This window comes from Pongo pygmaeus, chromosome 11 (genome assembly GCF_028885625.2).
Source record: "Pongo pygmaeus isolate AG05252 chromosome 11, NHGRI_mPonPyg2-v2.0_pri, whole genome shotgun sequence".
NCBI classification, from domain to species: Eukaryota; Metazoa; Chordata; class Mammalia; order Primates; family Hominidae; genus Pongo; species Pongo pygmaeus.
Window position 1 is genome coordinate 50927024 of NC_072384.2, and position 22187 is coordinate 50949210.

The 22187-nt window shown below is 37.4% G+C and overlaps 2 protein-coding genes across 22 annotated transcripts in view; one reads left to right on the forward strand and one right to left on the reverse strand.

The window, feature by feature from the left end:
* The window catches only part of RIF1 (replication timing regulatory factor 1), a 96552-nt gene that overhangs the window by 72162 nt on the left and 2203 nt on the right, over window positions 1-22187 (forward strand). For 6 of the 18 annotated variants that reach the window (XR_010122814.1, XR_010122827.1, XR_010122816.1 and 3 more), the window contains 3 exons: window positions 493-629; window positions 9580-16760; window positions 20394-20545. The exons of 1 other annotated variant lie outside the window; for it this stretch is intronic. The gene's annotated coding sequence lies outside the window, so the exon portion shown is untranslated. The remainder of the gene's footprint in view (window positions 1-492; window positions 630-9579; window positions 16761-20393; window positions 20546-22187) is intronic. 11 more of the 18 variants (XR_010122820.1, XR_010122831.1, XR_010122815.1 and 8 more) reach the window with 9 other exon arrangements.
* NEB (nebulin) overlaps window positions 1358-22187 on the reverse strand; it is a 247776-nt gene continuing 226946 nt past the window's right edge. For 3 of the 4 annotated variants that reach the window (XM_054478962.2, XM_054478961.2, XM_054478960.2), the window contains 17 exons: window positions 20705-20797; window positions 20153-20245; window positions 18724-18816; window positions 16518-16610; window positions 15470-15562; window positions 14849-14941; window positions 14160-14252; window positions 13488-13580; window positions 11384-11476; window positions 10998-11090; window positions 10577-10669; window positions 9614-9721; window positions 9325-9508; window positions 8910-9002; window positions 7597-7743; window positions 7196-7302; window positions 1358-3237 (listed from right to left, as the gene is read on the reverse strand). In XM_054478962.2, the coding sequence (XP_054334937.1) occupies window positions 3064-3237; window positions 7196-7302; window positions 7597-7743; window positions 8910-9002; window positions 9325-9508; window positions 9614-9721; window positions 10577-10669; window positions 10998-11090; window positions 11384-11476; window positions 13488-13580; window positions 14160-14252; window positions 14849-14941; window positions 15470-15562; window positions 16518-16610; window positions 18724-18816; window positions 20153-20245; window positions 20705-20797 (1836 nt within the window). In that variant the 3' untranslated portion in view covers window positions 1358-3063. The remainder of the gene's footprint in view (window positions 3238-7195; window positions 7303-7596; window positions 7744-8909; window positions 9003-9324; window positions 9509-9613; window positions 9722-10576; window positions 10670-10997; window positions 11091-11383; window positions 11477-13487; window positions 13581-14159; window positions 14253-14848; window positions 14942-15469; window positions 15563-16517; window positions 16611-18723; window positions 18817-20152; window positions 20246-20704; window positions 20798-22187) is intronic. The other variant, XM_054478963.2, reaches the window with a different exon arrangement.

Genomic DNA, 22187 nt, shown 5'->3' on the forward strand with positions numbered 1-22187 from the left:
CTGTATTAGTTTCCTAGGGCTGCTGTAACAGTACCACAAACCTAATAAGTTAAACAACTGAAATGTATTGTCTCAGTTTTGAATAGTAGAGGTCTGAGATATGGTATCAGCAGGGTTTGTTCCTTCTAAGGACTGTGTGGAAGTTATCTGTCCCATACCTCTCCCCAGCTAGCTTTCTGGGGTGGTGTGCTGGCCATTTTTGACAGGTAGAGGTATTTCCCCAGTCTCCCATCTTCATACGACTTTCTCCCTATGTGCCTGTGTATTTGTCTAAATTTCCCTTTTATAAGGATAGCAAGGCCATTGGATTAGGGCCTCATCTGAATTAACAGCATCTGCAAGGATTCTATTTCCAAGGTCACATTCTGAGGCCTTGGGGGTTAGGACTTAACATGAATTTGGGGGTGGGAGGGTGGGACACAATACAGTTCATACATTTGAGTGAGATTTGGTTGAGATGTAACCCGTAGACCTAATTTCTCCCTTTTATAGTTTCTTGAAGATGGCTCTTTGCAGCCTACGTGGTAGTGGAGATATATACAAAGGACTTCCCTAGTATCGTTGGACCAACAAGCACAAGCAGATGACAGGAAGATTAGAACATTGGATATTGATTGCCAGTTTTTAAGGTGTGTTAATTTTCTTGTGATTAATGTTTTAAGAGTCCTTTATAAGATACACACTGAAAGGTGACTAATCTATAATGAGACTCACTGTAAGGAAGTTATAAGGTAATGGGAGGAGTGCATTGGTTTGGTGGAGAGGAAACAGGGTTAACCATGAGTTGATAATTTTTGAGGCTAGTTGGTGGATGTAGGATTATTCTCTACTTTTATATATACAGTCATCCCTCAATATCTATGGGGTATTTGGTGTCAGGACCACCCCCACCTTGTGGATGTTAAAACCCCTAGTGTAAAATGACCTAATATTAGCATATAACCTATGCACATTCTCCCATATACTTTAAATCAGGGTTCCCCAACCCACGGGCTGTGGAGTGGTAAGGGGCCATGGCCTGTTAGGAAACAGGCTGTACAGCAGGAGGTTGAGTGGCCGGTGAGCAAGCATTACCACCTGAGCTCTGCCTCCTGTCAGCTCACTGGCCACAGTAAATTCTTCATGAACTGCACATGTGAGGGATCTAGGTTTGTGCTCCTTGTCAGAATCTAACACCTGATCTGAGGTGGAACAGTTTCGTTCCCCACCCTTCCCCACTGTGTGGAAAAATTGTCTTCCACAAAACCAGTCCCTAGTGCCAGAAAGGCTCGGGACCTGTGCTTTAAATCATCTCTTGATTATAATACCTAATATAATGTAAATGTATGTAAATATGTTATACTGTATTGTTTAAGGACTAATCACAAAAAAAAAGTCTAGCTGTTCAGTACAGATGTGATCATCTTTTTTTTTTCTGAATATTTTTGATTCATGGTTGGTTGAATCTGTGGATATGGAACCCAAGGATCTTGGAAAGCCAGCTGCATGTTGAACATTTTCCAGGCTTTAAAGAAAAATCTGTAAGAGACAAAAGTTCTGTTTTTCTTTGCAATAGCAACTGCAAAGTGTGCCTTGGCAAACCAATAAAGTAAATAGGAAATTTAAAACTAAACCAGCCAGGCCAGGTCCGGTGGCTCAGGCCTGTAATCCCCGCACTTTGGGAGGCTGAGGTGGTTGGATCACCTGAAGTCAGGAGTTGAAGACCAGTCTGGCCAATATGGCGAAACTCTGTCTCTACTAAAAATACAAACATTAGCCCAGAGTGGTGGCGCACGCCTGTAGTCCCAGCTACTCAGGAGGCTGAGACACAAGAATCACTTGAACCCAGGAGGGAGAGGTTGCAGTGAGTAGAGATTGGGCCACTGCACTCCAGCCTGGGCGACAGAGCGAGACTCTCCAAACAAAAAAATGGCTCATTGTAATGGAGATAGCATATACTTTAGTATTCTAAAAGTTTGGGAGTTGGAAATCACAATAGGATTGTTGCCTAACTTGCATTTTTATCTAGTTTAAGGCGAGGTGGAAGACTTGGGAGCAGGAGAGTAGCAATCTCTGGCACCTTTTGGATGGTTAGGCATAATCTGCCTTTGTTTGGGTCTGTAAATTCCCTAAGGGCATCAGCTGTCTCTTGTTCTTCACTTGAGCTTCAGCCTCTAACCCAGTGCCTGGCATAGAGGTGTACGTTGGTCATTCGCAAGTGAGTGCACTCTCTTCGCAAGAGCATTTTCTCCCTATGAGTCTCAGACACATTAAGAAGCTTGAGGCAGCATTACTACGGCTATGAAATTACAGGGACTTAATCTGCCTTCTAGGAAGAACAGTCTGTAAACTTAAACATTAAACCATTATGTTTGCTTCTCCTCCCTTTGCCTTTGCCACATGCTGCCATCCTACTGGATACAGATGGGAAAGATGCCCTTGAAGTTAGGATTGGAGTCCACAGATGTTCTTAAAACTGTAATAGAAGCTTGCTGAATGCAAGTATAGATAGAATTTTGAGAATGTCTACTCTTATGCGTAACAGTACATTTTTTAAATTTAGATAATTTTTTAGTAATTTTATGTAGAATTTGCTTCATTAAATTTTTATAGGTAGATATTAAAACCATTAAAAATAAATAATGCTCATTCCATCCACAGAGTGTTGCAGAATTAGAGGTTTTATTAGTTGCTGGTTTGTTTTGATTATAAGTTTATAATTTCAGAACTGAATTAGAAATAATAAGCATTCGCAGTCAGCAAGGAAAAGGTGAACATCTCTGCTATTTTTCCTTTAATGTGTTTGGCATATTCAAAATCCCTGTTTTAGAAAAGAAATAATGTTAAAACATGTTCATAATGGAGAAAGACTAGGCACAGAAATAATATTGCAGAAGCTTTTAAAATGTCTGTTCTGCAACTTATTTTAAAACCCAAAGGAGAAAGGATGGTACTACCATAAATCACATTGACACAGAAAAACCATAGGCAGCTTGAGAACTTAGGTAACAGTGGAGAGTCTAAACTGAAACATTGACTGCAGGATCTGTAAGTCGTGCAGACAAGTGTGATGCTTTGAAATGCCTAAATAGCTTCAACGTAGTTGGCTGGGAGCATTCCGGTCCTGCCAGTCCTCTGCACAGTGCCATACATCCAACCTTCATCAATTGCTTGAACATTTATGATGGCATCTCCATCCTTGAAGGACACCTCATCTGCATCAGCAGCCATATAGTCATACATGGCACGGAAGATTTTCTATTCGTGGGGATGGAAGAAGGGGAAATATTATATGTTGGATTTACAACAGTTAACACACAACTATTTGTAAGATCTCTCATGACTGACTCCACAAACTTAAGTTGAACAAAAGAGAATGTGCAACCATCAACAAAGTAAAAGGAACCCACAAAATAGGAAATACTTGCAAGTCATGTATCTGATAGGCAATTAATATCCAGAACATATGAAGAGCTCCTACAACTCAATGCCTTCCCCCACCAAAAGAGGCAAAGGATATGAATAGACATTTCTCCAAAAAAGATAGACAGATAGCCAAAAAGCACACAAAAGGATGCTCAAAATTAGTCATCTGGAAAATGCAAATTATTAAAACCACAACGAGATGCCCCTTCACACATGCCAGAATGGTGATAATAAAAAAGACAGACAATAACAGATGTTAGAAAGGATGTGGAGAAATTGGGTCCTTCATAAACCACTGGTGGAAGTGGAAAAGAGTGCAGCCACCTTGGAAAAGAATTTGGCAGTTACCACATGTTAAATACAGCATTACCCTATGGCCCAGCAAATTCCACTCCTAGGTGTGTACCCAAGAAGAATGAAGACATAGGTCTGCACAATAATTTGTACATCCATGTCCATAGCAGCATTATTCATAATAGCCAAAAAGTGGAAACAAATGCCCACCAGCTGATGAATGCATAGCAAGATGTGGTATATCCATACAGATCTATTATTGGGTAGTAACAAGAATGAAGTACTAATACATGATACAACATGGATGAACTTCAAAAGTAGAGGAAGCCATGCACCAAAGTCAGTATATTGTATGGTTTTATTTATATGAAATGTCTCAGGTAGCCAAATAATATAGTGACAGGAAATGGATACTTAGGATTGGATGGGGCAGAAAGGGGTAAGTTGGGGATGGAGAATGAATGCCAATGGGCACCAGCATTTGTTTGTTTGTTTTTAATTCACCAGAAGAGTTTTGAATACACAGTTGTTTTTATGGTGATGAAAGTATTCTAAAATTAGATTATGGTGATGGTTGAAAAAAACTTAAAATCATTGAATTGTACACTTTAAAGTATGAACTTCATACTAAGTTATGTATGCATGAAATTGTGTGTGTGTGCACATGTGCGTGTGTGTGTACTGACAGAAAAGAGAATATGCTAATTTTATTTATGGCCTTTTTCTACCTTTTGAAGAGGTCAGTCTTGTATTTTAGAGAAGAATTTGAAAACCCATAGCACTATTGCATGTCATCTTTCACTCTGGGAATTTGGGAGCATACGAGTAGTAAAAGTTTCTCAAAGCTGTCCTCCACAGTGTTAAAATTGTAATAATTTGGAGGTATATAATAAGTGATAATATCAAAAGTTTCTTCCTAGGAGCAGCCACTGGTTAGTAGTTTTGGATGTAACCTATATGGTTTTTTCTTGCATTTTGAAATACACATGCATATATTCAAATTCACAAATAGATTTCCTTTCCCCTTTGCATAAGTGGAACATTACTATAAATAATACTGTGATTTGTTCTTTCCATTTAATATAGCTTGGAAGTCTTTCCATGTAAATATAGCTGTATCTTACCCTTTTTGACTGCTGCAGAGAATTTCACATTTTAGTAATATCATGAATTATTCAGCCATTTTCATTTTTCTGGACATTTAATTGTCACCATTTTTTCTTACACTATAATGAGCATCCTAGCGTTTATCTTTGGGCAAATAATTTCTGAAGAAAAAGCTTTTGAAAAAGGTGAAAGTTTTAGGTCAAATGGCATGTGTGTTTAAACTTATTTTATACATATATATATATAAAGTAATTTTACAAATAGAGATGGGGTTTTGCCTTGTTGCATAGGCTGGTCTTAAACTCCTGAACTCAAGCAGTCCTCCCACCTCAGCCTCCTGAAGTGCTGGGATTACAGGTGTGAGCCACTATTCCTGACCTAATTTTTTAAGTTTTCTGTTAAAATGTTCGAATATGATACAATATGATATTTGATTCAATTTGATACTTTGTATTATGTACTTTATCTTATTTTTATATTCCTCGTTACTAGCACTTTTTATATTTCTTGTTACTAGTCATGGTGAACACCTTTTTTTGTTGGCCATTTATATTTATTTTGCCATAAATTATCTATTCTTAGTCTTCCAAATCCTATTTTGAGGGCGAGGGGAATAATTTATCAGTGAATTTTAGAGTTCTTTATTCTTTTTCAATATTAATAAATATTTTTGCTATGTATGCTGTAAATGTTTTCTCCCAGTCTGACATGTTTGTTTTAAAATTTTATGATCAAATTGGCCAGACTTTTATACTTCTAGATTTTGGAATTTGCCTGGGAAGGCTTTCCCCTTTATATTTTAAAATTATTGTGGCCGGGCTGAGTGGCTGATGCCTGTAATCCCAGCATTTTGGGAGGCCAAAGCAGGCAGAGGGCTTGAGCCCAGGGGTTCGAGACCAGCCTGGGCAACATAGTTAGCCTCTACCAAAAAAAAAAAAAGATAGCCTGGAATGGCATATATGCCTGTAGTCCTAGCTATTCTGGAGGCTGAGGCTGGAGGATTGCTTGAGTCCATGAAGTCGAGACTGCAGTGAGCTGTGATCGTGCCACCACACTGCAGCCTGGGTGATAGAGTGAAACCCTGTCTCTAAAAATAAAAAATAAAAAGTATTCTCTATTATTCTTTGAACTTCTACAGTTTTGTATTTTACATCTAAATCTTTGGTACAGCTACAGTTTATGCTTTGAGATGGGTATCTAATTTTATTATTTTACTAAATAGATAACTGGTTACCTCAGATCATATAATTAAATAACTTACTCCTTTCCTGCTGATTTATAATTCTTTTAGGGTCTGTTTCTGGACTTCATCTATTTTTGTATCTATTGCCATGCTAAATCCATATTTAATTTTAATAGCTTTATAGTATGTTTTGTTCTTTTTTAGTTGAGTCCTTAAGTATTATCATTTTCAAATTTTACTTGATTATCCTTGCATCTTTTTCAAATTTTAGGGTTAGCACAGTTTTTTTAAATGCTATTGGGATTTATATTGGAATTGAATGCATTGGTTTATTTCAGGGAAAATTAGAACTTTACAATATTCCCTTCCTTAAATATAATAGGTCTAACACTTATTTAGACCTTCTTGTATGTCATTTAGTAAAGACAGTTGTCTTCATACAAAGATTGTTCATATCAATCCTAAAGTATTAGGCTTTTGAGGATATTATGAATGAGATCCAGGGTTTTAAACTAAGAGTTGTGAAGTAGTCTGGTGAACTGTGAAGATGATTTGGCTTACCATTTCTATATATATTAATAGGGGAGATCTAAGATAAGGCATGTATATATGTGGGCACATTGCATACATCTATACATTCTTGTTTTTTGAGACAGGGTCTCCCTCTGTCATCCAGGCTGGAGTACAGTGGTGCAGTTATGGCTCACTGCAACCTCAATTTCCAGGCTCAAGCAATCCTCCCACCTCAACTTCCTCAGTAGCTGGGGCTATAGATGCGCCACCACACCTGGCTAATTTTTTGGTTTTCAGTAGAGATGAAGTCTCACTATATTGCCTAGGCTGGTCCCAAACTCTTGAGGTCAAGCAATCCTCCTGCATCAGCATCCCAAAGTGCTGGCATTATAGGCATGATTCACTATGCCCAGCAAATGTTTAAGATAGTAGGTGAGACCAATGAGCCAAAACTGATGCTTTGCTCTAGGTTTGGGTTTTTTTTTTTTAAGTTATTGAATAATGCATTTCATTAATTTGAGTTTGATAATGAAAGTTTTCTGATATCATTAATATGAAACGTAATAAAAGCATTATATAAAATAGAAGGTTTGGTTAAAAAAAAAAAAGACTGTAATACCTAATACTTATAATCATGTTTGCACATATCAAAAATTAAGAATAATTTATTTAAGTGAGTTGTTATTCACTTACTCCAGCAGTAGATGGATGTGATGGGATGGAAGATACCGTTGTCTGTTGGGTAGCAACTGAAGATGATCGTTGTTGTGGGAGCTCTGTGGTTTTTGCATGTTTGTAAGCTGAAAAGAAGGGGGGAAATTCTTTCTAAGAAGAAAAATGGCTAGGTATCCTTTAATCTGTGTTTAGCAGCTGAGTGATGTCTTTTTCCCCCAACTTGGAATGATTTTCAAAAAGAGAAATCAAAGAAAATGAAACATCTAACTTCATGCAACCCTCCACAATTCTAGTCTTTTCTCATTAAAGGAAAGGATGAAAAATTTTTAAATTTGTTTTTGTACTCAAAGCATCTCTTATAGTAACCATCAATGAGCTGGCCACTTGGGACTGCCAGAGTCAGCGCCATGCACTTGTACCTGTTGAGACTGCAAAGACACCCCCGTCGCTGTAAGTCGAAAGGTGGTGGTCTGGCGCTTCTGAATGCTCAGACTTCTCCTCACCCCCACTGATGCTCAGTGCACTGGCAGATCGTGACTGCTCCCGGCTCCGGCGCTGAGCTTGGACTGGGAGAGATGCAGTTGGGGGAGATGTAGCAAACATGAAATTTCTATGGTACCAATGCCTAACAGTAATTGAATCTCAGTTATTGTTATCTTTGCCAAGCATGGTTTTAAGTACTTTCTCATGGGTCAAACCCTCACAGTTATTCTGATGTAGGTTTGTCTTTCTTATTTTTACAGATGAGAGCTTAAGTACATGACCAAAGGTCATGGAACAGTGAAGTTGTACAGCCAGGTTTCAAATCCAAGAGTCTATTTATAATATCTCCCCTCCACCCTGCTAATTTTCCTGGCTCACCAAAATGAATAAATAGTAATATTCACATTCAGACTCCATCTTTAACTTCTCCAGAAAGTCCTCCCTAACTGCAAATCAATTTAGAGTCTTTCTCTGTGTTCCCAAAATACCATGGGCAGACCTTTAAAATTGCACATGTCAGAATGCAACCATAGATTTACTTCTGTGTCTTCATCAGAAAACTGGAGTACAAATCCTTTGAGGACTGTCTCTACATAATATCCTTTTTTTTTTTTTTTTTTTTTTGAGATGGGGTCTCTGTTGCTCAGGCTGAAGGGAAGCGGTACAATCACGGCTCACTGCAGCTTCAACCTCCTAGGCTCAAGCTATCCTCCCACCTCAGCCCCCTGAACAGCTGGTACTACAGGTGTACAACACTACTCGCGGCTAATTTTTTTTTACTGTTTGTAGAGAAGGGGTCTCATTCTCTTTTCCAGGCTAGTATTCTGCTTTTTAACATGAATAGAAGGAATAAAGTTGTACAGCCTGCTTTGTGTAATGAATAAACTTCCTTGATGCAGTAGAGCTCAGGAAGTTCCTACAGGTCAAATCCTTTCTCTTCCTTTTGCCTATGTATTTTCATTATTTCTCCAATAGAAAGATTTACTACTGTTTTTTCTTTGGAAAAAAAGTTAGAAATGATAATAATGGGAGACATGCACTGAGGCGGTGAAACAAAATTTTTTCTAACTTGAGCTTATCTAGAAAGTAAGTTTTGCTCACTAGTTAACAAGGCATTTTTTGCCAAATGGGCAGCTCAGAAAATGGAAAACTCTGGAGGGAAGGAACTTCAGAGCCCAAAGGAATGTCATTGACTCTACCGTACTAAATGGTGATGTTTATGTTGTAAGCCTTTTTCAGCATAACACACCATTAATCATGTGTAAGCTTCGGGACTGGATGTTGTCTTCTGCTGGATCATAGTCAAAAACCGAACCAGGATTAGTACGCCAGACACGTAAACCTGAAAGGGAAACCAGTGATCAGAACAAGTGTTCTTGGAGTTTTCCCATAACTTGAAAACCAAGGCATGAATTTTAACAACCACCAAAGGATTGAATCACACTTATTCCAGCCTAGGTTCTGGGTCATGTCTTCACCTCAGAGGAGAACAAAGATAAGGTAGAAATCAGCTTTGTAAACTATGAGATAATAGGAGCTTTCTTGCACCCCTAAAAAAACAGATTGAAGTCCTTTATATTTTGACTTGATGTAGATAATGCTACTTTTGTTCTTCTACCCCCTCACTTAAAGTTAATCCCCTCCCCCAACCCAGGCTCGGTTACCTGTAATAGTCTCCTGATCTTGGTCATTCCGTTTTTGTTCCATTTCTACCACTTTCCTCTGAATACCTCGGTAGTTAATGTCACTGAAGTCCTGCATGTTCTTCTTTACTCGTTCAGTGATAGGATCTGTCACCACTGGTGTGAAGCAACCCTTGTGTTTCTCAAAGTCTTCATGATATTTCACCTGAAATGTCATGAATTTGCTTTATGAAAATATGATGGTGTGACTGTATCCCTTTTTACACATTCCGACAGGCAGCCAGCCAATCCTAAAGAATTCCTGACTCACCGTTGAGATGTGCCGTTGGGTCTCCCTCACCCGTCTCATCTCGGGGGTATCCAATACGTAAGCAGCTTTGCCTTGTATTTGTTTCCGGAAGCTATCAGAATAAAGAACCTGATGGAGGAGAGACCATGAATGAGTGGTGCTGTCCTAAATCTGAAACCTCAAAGCCTTTCCAGCAGATAGAGATGGATAGGAGCTGGTGAGGGACGCTTGGGTCAACTGAAGGGGCCCAGTGAGACACATGACCAACTTTGGAACAGGCTAATCTGGGGACCAGGAGGGCCCGCCAGCGGAAGAGAAAGGACTTTTGACTTCGAAAATGAAACTCATTTTCAAAGAAGGGGCACGGTATAATTTTGAAAAGAAAAAGTGACCTCTTGAAATTTGCTAGGAATTACAGCATCAACATATTCGATGGTATTTGGCTCTAAATCTGATATTGAAGGGAATTTGAAAGAACTGTCCTTTAAAACAACTGATTATTTTCCTTAGGTTATGTCCAGACTTCATAAACCAGTATGCTAATATAGAAATCAAAGTCCTCCAGACATTAAAACCCCAAAATATATCCAAAGAAGGCATCCGTTTCAGAGTATTACCCATGTCATAAAGTATCTTAAAACTAAAGGAGAGCAGAAGATTGAGGATGTTAGAAGTAAATTTGTTATAGTTGGTTATGTAGAACTACCCCAAGTAAAGTATAGGGGAAGGAAAACATTGGCAATTAACTTGTTATGTTTAGTATGATGGTTTGGAATGTAAAAGCACAGTTAATGTCAATTTTAGTGTAAATTTTCAGTTGAATAAGTGCAAATTTTTATGGTGTTAAAACGTTACTTTCCAAGATGTTGCATTTTTCTCTTTCTTTTTAGTGTTTTTCAGTTGAATGAGAAAGGCGTGTTTTTATGATGTTAAAATGTTATTTTCCAAGTTGTTGCACTATTTCTTTTCAGTCCTAGAAAATACCGAGCTAATGTTTTCTTGGTTGCGCTTAGCTCTCTCCATCTCTGGAGTAACAGGTGTCGGAGTTGCTTTTCTCATGTTCTCTTTGTACAATACCTAGGGAAGCCAAAAGAGCATCCAGGCATCAGACAGCAGAAAACCAGGTCTGAAAATCATCATTTAGCTGGTGTTACGGCTCATGTTATGGCTCAGTTATATCACACTGAAGGTAAAGCTATTAAAATGTTATGGTAGGAAGCAAAAGTTTAAGAAAGAAGTAAAATCACTGTGACCTCGTGGGGTTGGTTTGTTGTTTTTAAGTGGACAAGGAAGAATTTTTAGAGATACACAAAAGTTTTGGAAAACTGTAAGATAAATTAGTGGTATAACCATGTTTGCCAGGGCTGTTAAGATTTTAAGGATTTATTTTTCCTTTCTAAAATACCGAGCTAAAGTTTTCTTGATTGCGTTTCACTCTTTCCATCTCAGGAGTAAAGGGTGTGGGGGTTGCTTTCCCCAGGTTCTCTTTGTATAACACCTGTGAGATACAAAGTCGTGCCCGAAAGTCACTACGAGGTAATAATCACTATTAATTATATTGCAAGTTGGGGGAAAACGCTGTGTTTAATCTATTACTATTAGTGAGAACACCTCTCAAGAAGAAAGCTTAAAAAGAGTTAACGGCTACAGTAAATGTAGTGTGATATTTAGAGCAGATGCAAATGTAACTGGCATTTTGTTTGTTTTTAACCTGGGACAGGGTTAGGAGCAGGCCAAACTGCAAGAGTTATTTTGCAAAATTAAAAGCACTTTTGTTTCTCAAGACAATACCGAGCTAATGTTTTCTTGATTGCGTTTGACTCTCTGCATCTCAGGAGTGACAGGGGTTGGGGTGGCTTTCCCCACATTTTCTTTGTACAAAACCTATGCGAATCCAATGGATCCAAAAAGCCAAAAAGAAAAAGAGTTACAGTTACCAAAAAAAGGAAATGGTACAGATAACTTTTGATTATCTTTAGGGCCCCAAACCATTTGGGCAATCAGGTTAGATGGAAAGTAGTATGTTTCCTAAGGAAGTTAAGTGTAGTTACAGCAAGACACAATGTTTCCAGGATAGGCCCCTGCCCTGAAACCCTTGAGGACTGCAAGAGAGATCTGTGGTGTTCCTCAAAAGGATGAGAAACCACCATCATTTTACTGCTAGTCTCTCAATGTCAAGCCCCTGAGAGATGATCTAAACAGGAGTTACAGGCATGAGCTTCAATCACACTGAGAAGGTTGAGGCTGCTCCTAATATATCAGCTGTTTTTCTTTTGTTTCGTTTTGTTTTTGAGACAGACAGAGTCTTGCTCTGTCACCCAGGCTGGAGTGCAATGGCACGATCCCTGCTCACTGCAGCCTCCGCCTCCCAGGTTCAAGTGATTCTTCTGCCTCAGCCTCCTGAGTAGCTGGGATTACAGGCATGCACCACCATGCCCGGCTAATTTTTGTATTTTTTAGGAGAGATGGGGTTTCACTATGTTGGTCATGCTGGTCTTGAACTGCTGACCTTGTGATCTGCCCACCTTGGCCTCCCAAAGTGCTGGGATTACAGGCGTGAGCCACCACGCCTGGCCCACAGCAGCTGTTTTTTTTACTGGACTGTTTTGCAGCACTTAAACTCTCATAGACATACCAATAAAACTGTAGGCCCTCAGACAAAGCAAAGGGTTTCCCCTACCCTCTTTTTCTTTGTTATCCTCTATGCTCTGCCTCTTGCTTTAGTTTCATACAGCATCCAGCTTATCATTAAGGAATAAGGTTTTTGGCTCTTGTATCACTGTCAGTCATGGTAAATCAGTAGAAAATGAGAAACATAGTAACACATCGTGATAAATCCTCAACCTCGGTATCTGCCCTCAGTGTCATTCTTGGAAACGTGGGAAATTTAGGAAATGACATTGAAGAGGAAGAATTCTGTTGAAATAGTGATTCTCAACGTGGGGTCCTTGGACAGCAAGGTCAGTAATGAGAACTTGTTAAAAATGCAAATTCTCTGGCCCCCTCTATAACAGACCTACAGAATGAGAAACTAGAGCAGGACCCAGCAATCTGGCTTCACAAACCCTGCATGTTATTCTGATGTGTGCTAATGTTTTAGAAGCACTGTACTCAAGTACTGGAGAAACCTACAGACAGTGGAAATGTGGACACCACAAGGTTGTTTGCTACTGAAAGCTGAAGTCCCCCTGCAAACCTCAATCCCTGGGTAATTTACAACCATATATAATGTCATAGAGCACAAGCTTACAGGAAATGGTTTACTAAAGTTTGCAGTTAAAGACTACAGTAAAACTAAAGAACAACAACAAAAAACGAAAATTGGTAGAACAAAAAGCCATTCTGGTGACACTTTCATTTTTAAGTAAATTGATAATCAATTGCCAAAACTACTATTGGATCATAATTTATATCATTATTCTTGAAGGAGGGGATCAGGGATTATTTTTCCCAAGGTCTCTTTGTCCAAATCTGACAGGGTAAATTAGAACCTGAAGTCATTGACACAAAAACACAACAAAATCATATTTAAGAAAGAGCCCCATTGGACCTACTCTACCACCCCACACATACCCATCCTAAATTTCAAGCATATCTAAAACAAAGAGACCTTGGGGGTAGTGGATAGAGAGTAAGTAAGTTTGGGGAGAGAGAAGCAAAAAGATGTTTTATAGGAAAATCTGTTACTTCTTGATATTAGAACTTTATGGATTAAAGCAACCTTGTTATTATGGGGTTAGGCTAGAAGTAGCCCAAAGGAAAAAAGGGTAAATTTGCTAAAGAAATTCACAAAATTTAAGTTGTCTTTAAAAAGTAGGATTAATATGTATTATTTTAAATCATGAAAGTAGTTTTTAAAATCAGTAAGTAGTTTTTTTCTTTTCTCGCCAAGTACCGAGCTAATATTTTCTTGATTGTGTTTCACTCTCTCCATCTCGGGAGTGACAGGTAAAGGAGTTCCCTTGCCCATGTTTTCTTTGTATAACACCTGTGCGATGAGAAAGCATCCAGAAAAACAACCATGAGTAACATTTCATTTGTTGAGAGGTTTTAAGGGTAAGGTCAGCTTCCTTGTTAAGAAAACACAGTCGTCCAAGGAGCCAGAAGTTATATGCTGACAAAATGCCACCGACTACTTTAGTGGAAGCTGTTGTTGGGATGGGGAATCTGCACCCTCTAGAGAAGCAGGGACCTCAGCTGCTAGGGAAAGGCTGTCAGTTTTCCATGTTATTTTTTTTCATTTTTGTGAGTATGGTGCCTCCTAAACAATCACATGAGGATTTGAGACTGTTAGAACTCAGTGTTGTTATCCACACAAATGGAAAAACTCATTTTTAAAAAATGATTGAAAATATCAGATGAAATAAAAAATCGAAATTAACTGTATTATGGAAATGGTGTTAGGCTAGAAGTAGCCCAAAGGAAAAAAGGATAAATTTGCTAAAGAAAGAAGTTCACAAAATTTAAGTAAGTTGTCTTTAGAAAATAGGATTAATATGTATTATTTTAAATCATGAAATAGTTTTTAAAGTCAGTAAGTAGTTTTTTTCTTTTCTTGCCCAAGTACCGAGCTAATATTTTCTTGATTGTGTTTGACTCTCTCCATCTCGGGGGTGACAGGTAGAGGGGTTCCCTTGCCCATGTTTTCTTTGTATAACACCTGTGCGATGAGAAAGCATCCAGAAAAACAACCATGAGTAACATTTCATTTGTTGTTGAGAGGTTTTAAGGGTAAGGTCAGCTTCCTTGTTAAGAAAAAACACAGTTGTCCAAGGAGCCAGAAGTTATATGCTGACAAAATGCCACCGACTACTTTAGTGGAAGCTGTTGTTGGGATGGGGAATCTGCACCCTCTAGAGAAGCAGGGACCTCAGCTGCTGGGGAAAGGCTGTCAGAGTTATCCATGTTATTTTTTTTTTTCCTTTTTTGTGAGTACCATGCCTCCTAAATAATTACATGAGGATTTGAGACAGTTAGAACTCAGTGTTGTTATGCACACAAACGGAAAAACTCATTATTTTTAAAAAAGATTGAAAATACCAGATGAAATAAAAAATTGAAATTAACTGTATTATAGAAATGGGAATGGTGTTAGGCTAGAAGTAGCCCAAAGGAAAAAAGGATAAATTTGCTAAAGAAATTCACAAAATTTAAGTTGTTTTTAAAAAGTAGGATTAATATATATTATTTTAAATCATGAAAGTTTTCAAAATCATTAAATAAGTAAGTAGTTTTTTTCTTTTCTTGCCAAAGTACCGAGCTAATATTTTCTTGATTGTGTTTGACTCTTTCCATCTCGGGAGTGACAGGTAAAGGGGTTCCCTTGCCCATGTTTTCTTTGTATAACACCTGTGCAATAAGAAAGCATCCAGAAAAACAACCATGAGTAACATTTCATTTCTTGGGACGTTTTAAGGATGAGGAAAAAACACAGCCATCCAGAGCCAGAAGTTATATGCTGACAAAATGCCACCAACTACTTTAGTGGAAGCTGTTGTTGGGATAGGGAATCTGCACCCTCTAGAGAAGCAGGGACCTCAGCTGCTGAGGAAAGGCTGTCAAGAGTTATCCATGTTATTTTTTTTTCATTTTTGTGAGTACAGTGCCTCCTAAACAATCACATAAGGATTTGAGACTGTTAGAACTCGGTGTTGTTATCCACACAAATGGAAACATTATTTTTAAAACATGTTTGTAAATACCAGATGAAGTAAAAAATTGACATTAACTGTATTATAGAAATGGGAAAGTATATCCTTTTGTAATATAAGATATATTAGAAGCAAAGAAGGGAAATGGGCTTAAAACAAAAATAAATGTAAAGATCAGTTTAATTCTGACGTTAAGTGGCATTTTTCCCCTTTCTTTCCAGAATACCGAGCTAAGGTTTTCTTGATTGTGTTTGACTCTCTGCATCTCAGGAGTGATGGGGATTGGAATTCCTGTCCCCAGGTTTTCTTTGTATAGCACCTGTATGATGAGAAAGCATCCAGAACAAAAAAAAGCAATCAGTCATTTTCCCCCTGCTTTGGAGCAGTTGGGAGTGGGAAGGGAGGGGGGAAGAGAGTAAGTTAGAGGAAGAGAAATACCAGAAGCTTTTAGACTCAACCTGTTTGAGCCTAAAGACATCTTCAAAAGCAAAGGAATGCAGGAAAGAGCAGCAAAAACTAAGAAATAGGAAAAGAAAGGTTGTTATTTTCATTGTTTGAACTAATCTCTGCAGCACTGAGCAACCATGAAAGAGAGCAATTAGTCTTTCCCACCTTGTTACAAGGAGGGAAAAAAAGTAGAAACAGACAAGAGACAGAAATAAAAACCAAGGAAGTTACTTTTGATTTGAAAATGCTATTAATCACATAGGGATATTTGGGTTTTACAAACATTGTGTATATGGAGACACATACACGCAACTCTTCTTTTGTTCACTTTCAAAAGAAGTCAAAGTATTTAATTTTTAGTTTGGGTGAACATATTGAGAACAACGATGGTTTAAGGCAAATGGAGAGCAATGACAAGGTGCTAAAAAAAACACTTCAAAATATCTGTACAAGTAACAGTAGAGATAGAAAAGGTTAGAATAAGAAACGAGGCTAATAGTTGGATCTTCGCAAAATACATTTGTTTAAGCTTTAGGTTCAGATCAAATTTGCCAAAGCAGTATAAATGTGGATGCTTAGACACTGAGAATGTTACATTTATAAAAGCAGGAATATAATACTGAACACTTTTTTTATTAAGTTAAATGATTATATTAATGTTTTACCAAAATGGGGAAAACTGATTCATAGGAAATGGCAGCATTAAGTTGGGAAAAAGACAGGTCAAATTTTTTATTGGGATGAGTTGATTAGATTTTTTAAATCTAGCCATTAATCTTTTTAAAATTTTTTTTAAATAGTTAAAGGAATTTTTTATTTTTAAATACCGAACTAAAGTTTTCTTGATTGTGTTTGACTCTCTCCATCTCTGGAGTGATGGGGATTGGAATCCCTTTTCCAACGTTTTCTTTATACAACACCTGTATGACACAAGAAAGCATCCAGAAAAAACAAGAGCAGTCAAAACAGCCCTTTCATCTACCTTGTGGGGAACCTGGTATAAAACTACAGACGTCAGACAGAAAAGACAAATTCAACAAGTCAACCTCTCTGTTCAGGCACAGACCTGGGTGAGAACATGTTTTGTATTTCCTTAGTGAAATATCAGTGTATTTGATATTCATCTTTTTATTGTAACTTGAATATAAATATTTATTTCCTGTGCCAGGAATTAAGGAAAAAAATACAAATAATTTCCTAAGACCACTAAAATACTCAGTGTACAATAGAAAAATTGCTTAAGTTAGATTAGCAAGTATTTTCTCTACAAAAAACGTTTGTCTTACAGTCTAACAAATATTGAGCTTGACTCTAGTCTGGCACAGTGAAGAGACATGAGAGGTGTAGAATAAGTGGGAGGCCCCCGGTGCCCCCTCGCCCCCCGCCGTCCCCGCGACGGGGTGGGGCGGCACAGGCCAAATCTATGCAATATGGCAATTTGGTCTTTGTCATTAAGTTCAAGTTGTAGAGAGAGATGGTCAAGTATAAAGGTTCAATATGTGGCACTGTCTATTTTTCACAGTATCTAATAGGCTTATGCACCACTGGGCAATTTTGCCTAAATGCAATCTGTGTAAAAATTAACACAAATGGTTACTTTAAAAAAAGTCCAGGATCATCAGGATCATTAAGGTTTCAAATAGATACAAACAATAATATACTTACTGTAGTATAGAAGAAAATAATTAGAAAATAATTTTGAAAATTGTTGCAAACTTTTCAATAAAAGGAATAATAATTATAACCCACAGGGAAAACGATGAATATTCCAAAAGACATATTAACATTAAAAATTTAACAAAATTGAAGGTTAGTGAATAGTAATTAAAAAACAAAACAGAACAAAAAGACAGTGGGACCAAAGAAAGTTACTGATCTAATTATGTCAAAGAATCAAACTTTTAGAATATATTTAAACTGACAGTTAAAAATATTTTGGATTAATTCCCACTCCCCAGAAAAAAATCCATCTAAATTTTCCTAATGACATTTGATTCTCCATCACAGGTATAAGTGAACCTAAGGTCTTGATATAGAAGCTTCAGAGTTGTGTATAATACACAAATAATAATTTTTGTGTTAGAGTTTTTCAGCAACAATATTAATAAAAGAGAAAATAACATTAAATATAAGCTCATGATCTGATTTGTATATTAAAAAAAAAAATCAGAAGGCCTGGATTTCTATTCATGAAATGGCTTGTTTTGAATAAGTATCAAAATAAATAAGATTTCTTTCTTCCTTTCTTTTTTTTTTTTTTTTTGAGACAGGGTCTCACTCCTGTTGCCTAGGCTGGAGTACAGTGGCACGATCACGGCTCACTGCAGCCTTGACTTCCTGGGGTTCGGACGAACCTCCCACCTCAGCCTCCCAAGTAGCTGGGACTACAGGCACGTGCCACCACGCTTGGCTAATTTTTTCTATTTTTAGCAGAGATGGAATTTCACCATGTTGCCTAGGCTGGTCTCGACCTCCTGGGCTCAAGTGATCTGCCTGCCTCGGCCTCCCAAAGTGCTGAGATGACAGGTGTGAGCCACCGTGCCTGGCCCAAAATAAGATTTCTTTTGGTTTCAATATGGAGCAATTTTCTTTCTTGGTGCTACTGTTTATCTGAATAGGGTCTATGTTAAGATGATACCTGTTCCTAAGGAAGAGCCACCATTTCTACATGTGGCTTCAAGTCCAGTATCTTCTTGCATCTCTAACCCAGAAACATCAGATAAAAAGAGTTCCAAGTAAATAAGAGCTTTAGTGTTTGGTTTTTCTTTTCTGGAAATCAATTAACTTCAACAGTCCCAACAACATAAAGATGAAAAGAGAAGGAAAGAAAAGGTTTTAAGGGACTATTATAGAAAGTATAAAATGTTAGAATTAAACGGTGAGTAGGAGATCTGGAAAACAGAAGGATTCAGTTGATGTGATTAAAAAAAATTTTGTTAAATTGATTATTATAAAGGGATGAACAGTGAGATGTTCTGTTTTGTAGAAATTATTATTTTTTAATATGGAGTTAAAGAGCTTTTTCCCAAATACCGAGCTAAAGTTTTCTTGATTGAGTTTGACTCGCTCCATCTCAGGAGTGACAGGTAGGGGAGTCCCCTTGCTCAAGTTCTCTTTGTACAATATCTGTGTGCACAAAACCAACAAACAAATCAACCTGGACCCATCTTTTAGGTAGACTTAACCTAAAAAAACAGCCTAAAAGTATTTTTATTGTTGTTTTTATGATGAAGTACCTCAATAACTTCTAAAAATAGAGTTAACTATAGATCCCCTTTGGACATTTAGTCACACACAGGATGTCTGTCTCTAAAAGACATCAGTAAAACACAGCTGCCAGGCTGCCAGCAGGAGTGGCTTGACTTATGTAGGCCTTCTCTCAAAGACCAGAGTATCAAATAGCATTCAAACTAATTGAAATTAATATCCATGAGTTGTTGGTAACATTAAATTAGGGAACCAAAGAAAGAGGGGAGAGAGAGACAGGTAGGTTTGGGGGAACAAAATAAAGAATAAATGTTGAAAGCTAAATAATACTAGCTTTCAATGATACTGAAAGTTTTCCAAAGGAAAAATTTTAATTTATATCTTACATAGCCTACAAAAAATAGCCGAGACAAGTAAATTATATTTACTGTGAATTGCTGTGTTGTCTTTGAATGAAAATGTTTAAGAATGACATTCTTTTAAGAAAAGCTGCAAACACAGTGACCTCTAATGAGATTGGAGACTAGTATTGTAAGTGAAGTAACTCAGGAATGGAAAACCAAACGTTGTATGTTCTCACTGATATGTGGGAGCTAAGCTATGAGGATGCAAAGGCATAAGAATGATACAGTGGACTTTGGGGACTTGCAGGAAAGAGTGGGAGTGAGGCGAGGGAATAAAACACTACAAATATGGTGCAGTGTATACTGCTCGGGTGATGGGTGCACCAAAATCTCACAAATCACCACTAAAGAACCTCTCACAAATCACCACTAAAGAACCAAATACCACCTGTACCTCCCAAACTTATGGAAAAATAAACATCTAAACATAGAAAAAAAAACCTTAAAGAAAGAAAAGCTGCAAACACAAAGAATACATTAAACAGCCACAATAAATACAAATAAAATTCTAATTAACATTGTCCTTTTGAAAGGGTGTTTGTTAGATTTTACTTTTGACTGTGTCACACCAGTTAGAAACACCTACTGTTATTAAAGGAGGAATGGAGTAAGAAAACACAGAGTATTACAGGTTTTTAAAGAAAGTGATAAATATCTATGTTTTAGAGAAAACACAGTTAAAATTTCACACCAGAACTAAATACTAAATTAGATTCAGGTTGAAAACTGAGGTAATATTTGGTATCATTATTTTCATTATATGAATTTAGTAATTTTACATTTGTAAGGTGTTATTATTTTAAATAAAATTAAGGGTTTTTTTTTTTTTTTTTTGGCCCCCTAAGAAATACCGAGCTAAAGTTCTCTTGATTGCGTTTGACTCTCTCCATCTCTGGAGTGACAGGTGTTGGGATTCCTTTCCCCAAATTTTCTTTGTACAAAACCTGTGAGATACAAGAAAGTACCCAGAGGACATTTAAAACAAGCACAGAGAGTAAGGAAGGAAGGAAATGGGGGAAGGGGTTATATGTGAGGAGGCAGTTTTTTAGTAAGTAATATTTAGTAAGGATAATGTTTTTACTTTTTTCACAGTTTTAATGATGAACTCTACAATGCTAATTCTGTAAATGAAAAAGTACAATGGAAAGCATTAAGTTACATAACGCTGAGGAATCTTGTTAATTCTACTTACAGTATTTCAAATCTAGTCAAGTCACTGAAAATGTTCAAGTATAATCGGAAATGTGAGTCATTTTGTATTAACATGGTTTTGGTAAGGTAATAATACACAACACACACAGACACACACACAATTGCTGTTAAGATGTTACTGTAAAAAAGATGGGTTATTGTGGTAAATTTTTTATGGGAAATAGTTTCTTATATGATATATTTGTAAATACCGAGCTAAAGTTCTCTTGATTGCGTTTGACTCTCTCAATCTCTGGAGTCACAGTGGTTGGAATGCCTGTTCCCAAGTTTTCTTTGTACATAACCTGTAGAAAATAATTAGAATACCCAGAAAGGTAAAATGACCATAAATCCTTTAGATAGCAGCTACATGTGGGCTATTTGGGGGAAACTCATAAAAACAATCTAGCTCTCAAATATAACATTCAAGGAACAGGGGGGAAAATTCCATAAATATTTATGTTGTCTTTTCCAAAATAGTAAAAATGTTACTACCTTGAAAACTGGGCACTAAATTATGCATTTTCTGTAACCACTTAGCACATGCCTAAAATGCATTAATAAATTTACCAGTGAGAAAAAGCCAACCATTTTGTTGAATCTAGCTTTGGTGCCTCAAATATAGTAGGCCTGCAGTAGACTTGTACTTAATGAATAGATTGCTTGGTTTAAAATTTTCCTATCATAGGATACTCTATTCCTTCAGGCTTATTGAGAATTTTCTTCTTGTTTTGTATGTTCTAATGAATGTTCCTCGCTGGCTCCTAATCTGTAGGAGCCTAGTCCCTGGATATGAGATGGCTTAATCAGTTTATTTTTCAGGAAGAGCATCTTTACCTGAAATTTTTACTGCTAATTGCTGGATCAAGTAAACTAGTGTTTTCTGAATTGGGAGAAGTCCATATTTTTTAGTAGTAGTATCTAAGGACTATGCATTTTAATGAAAACATTAAGGAACCTCCACTCTCTGAGCCTCTTTAACTCTTAAGTTTTCAGCCTAAAGGACTGAATGGGTTCTTTTAAATGGATGGATTCCCTGGTGTATTAGTGCATGGGGTGGGGAGCAACGTACCCAGATTTTAATTCTTAAAATCAGTGACAAGCTAGGCGTGATAGCTTTGTTTTGCAAGGAAGCTTCTAGGAACCTTTGAACATCTACCTTCTTGGTAACAAAGTTGCATTTCCTTACTCTTCACCCAACAAAGCAGCAGAATTGATCTCGGACAACAGCACAAAGCAAAATTAAAGAAAACCAAGAAGTTGTAATGCAAAGTGACAAAGGAATCTGGGCTAGCTTTCTCAACTCATATTAGAGGACACAAACTCTAAATGAAATTTGTACCACAAGGAAATCTGTACCACAGAGTATAAGCAGAGAATGAGAAGGGAATGAGATCTAAATAATATGAACAACCTGCAAGAGAAATATCAAGTATCTTTTAAAGAAAATCAAATGAGAGTTCAGTCCTCCATTGACCAGGGGAATCCCAAGACCAAGGTCCTCCCATTTTATTGGCCATAAACTATTTCCCAAACTTCACATAGTCTTTTGCTAGTAGCCAACACCTGCCTAGAATCTGCGTATGGATGGGAAAAGGGGTAGGGTGCAGAGCCAGGGCTTGCATGACAAAAGGTCAGGAGAAATGTGCTAACCTGATATTTCAGGTGTGAGGGACACCTGCCCTGCAATAAACT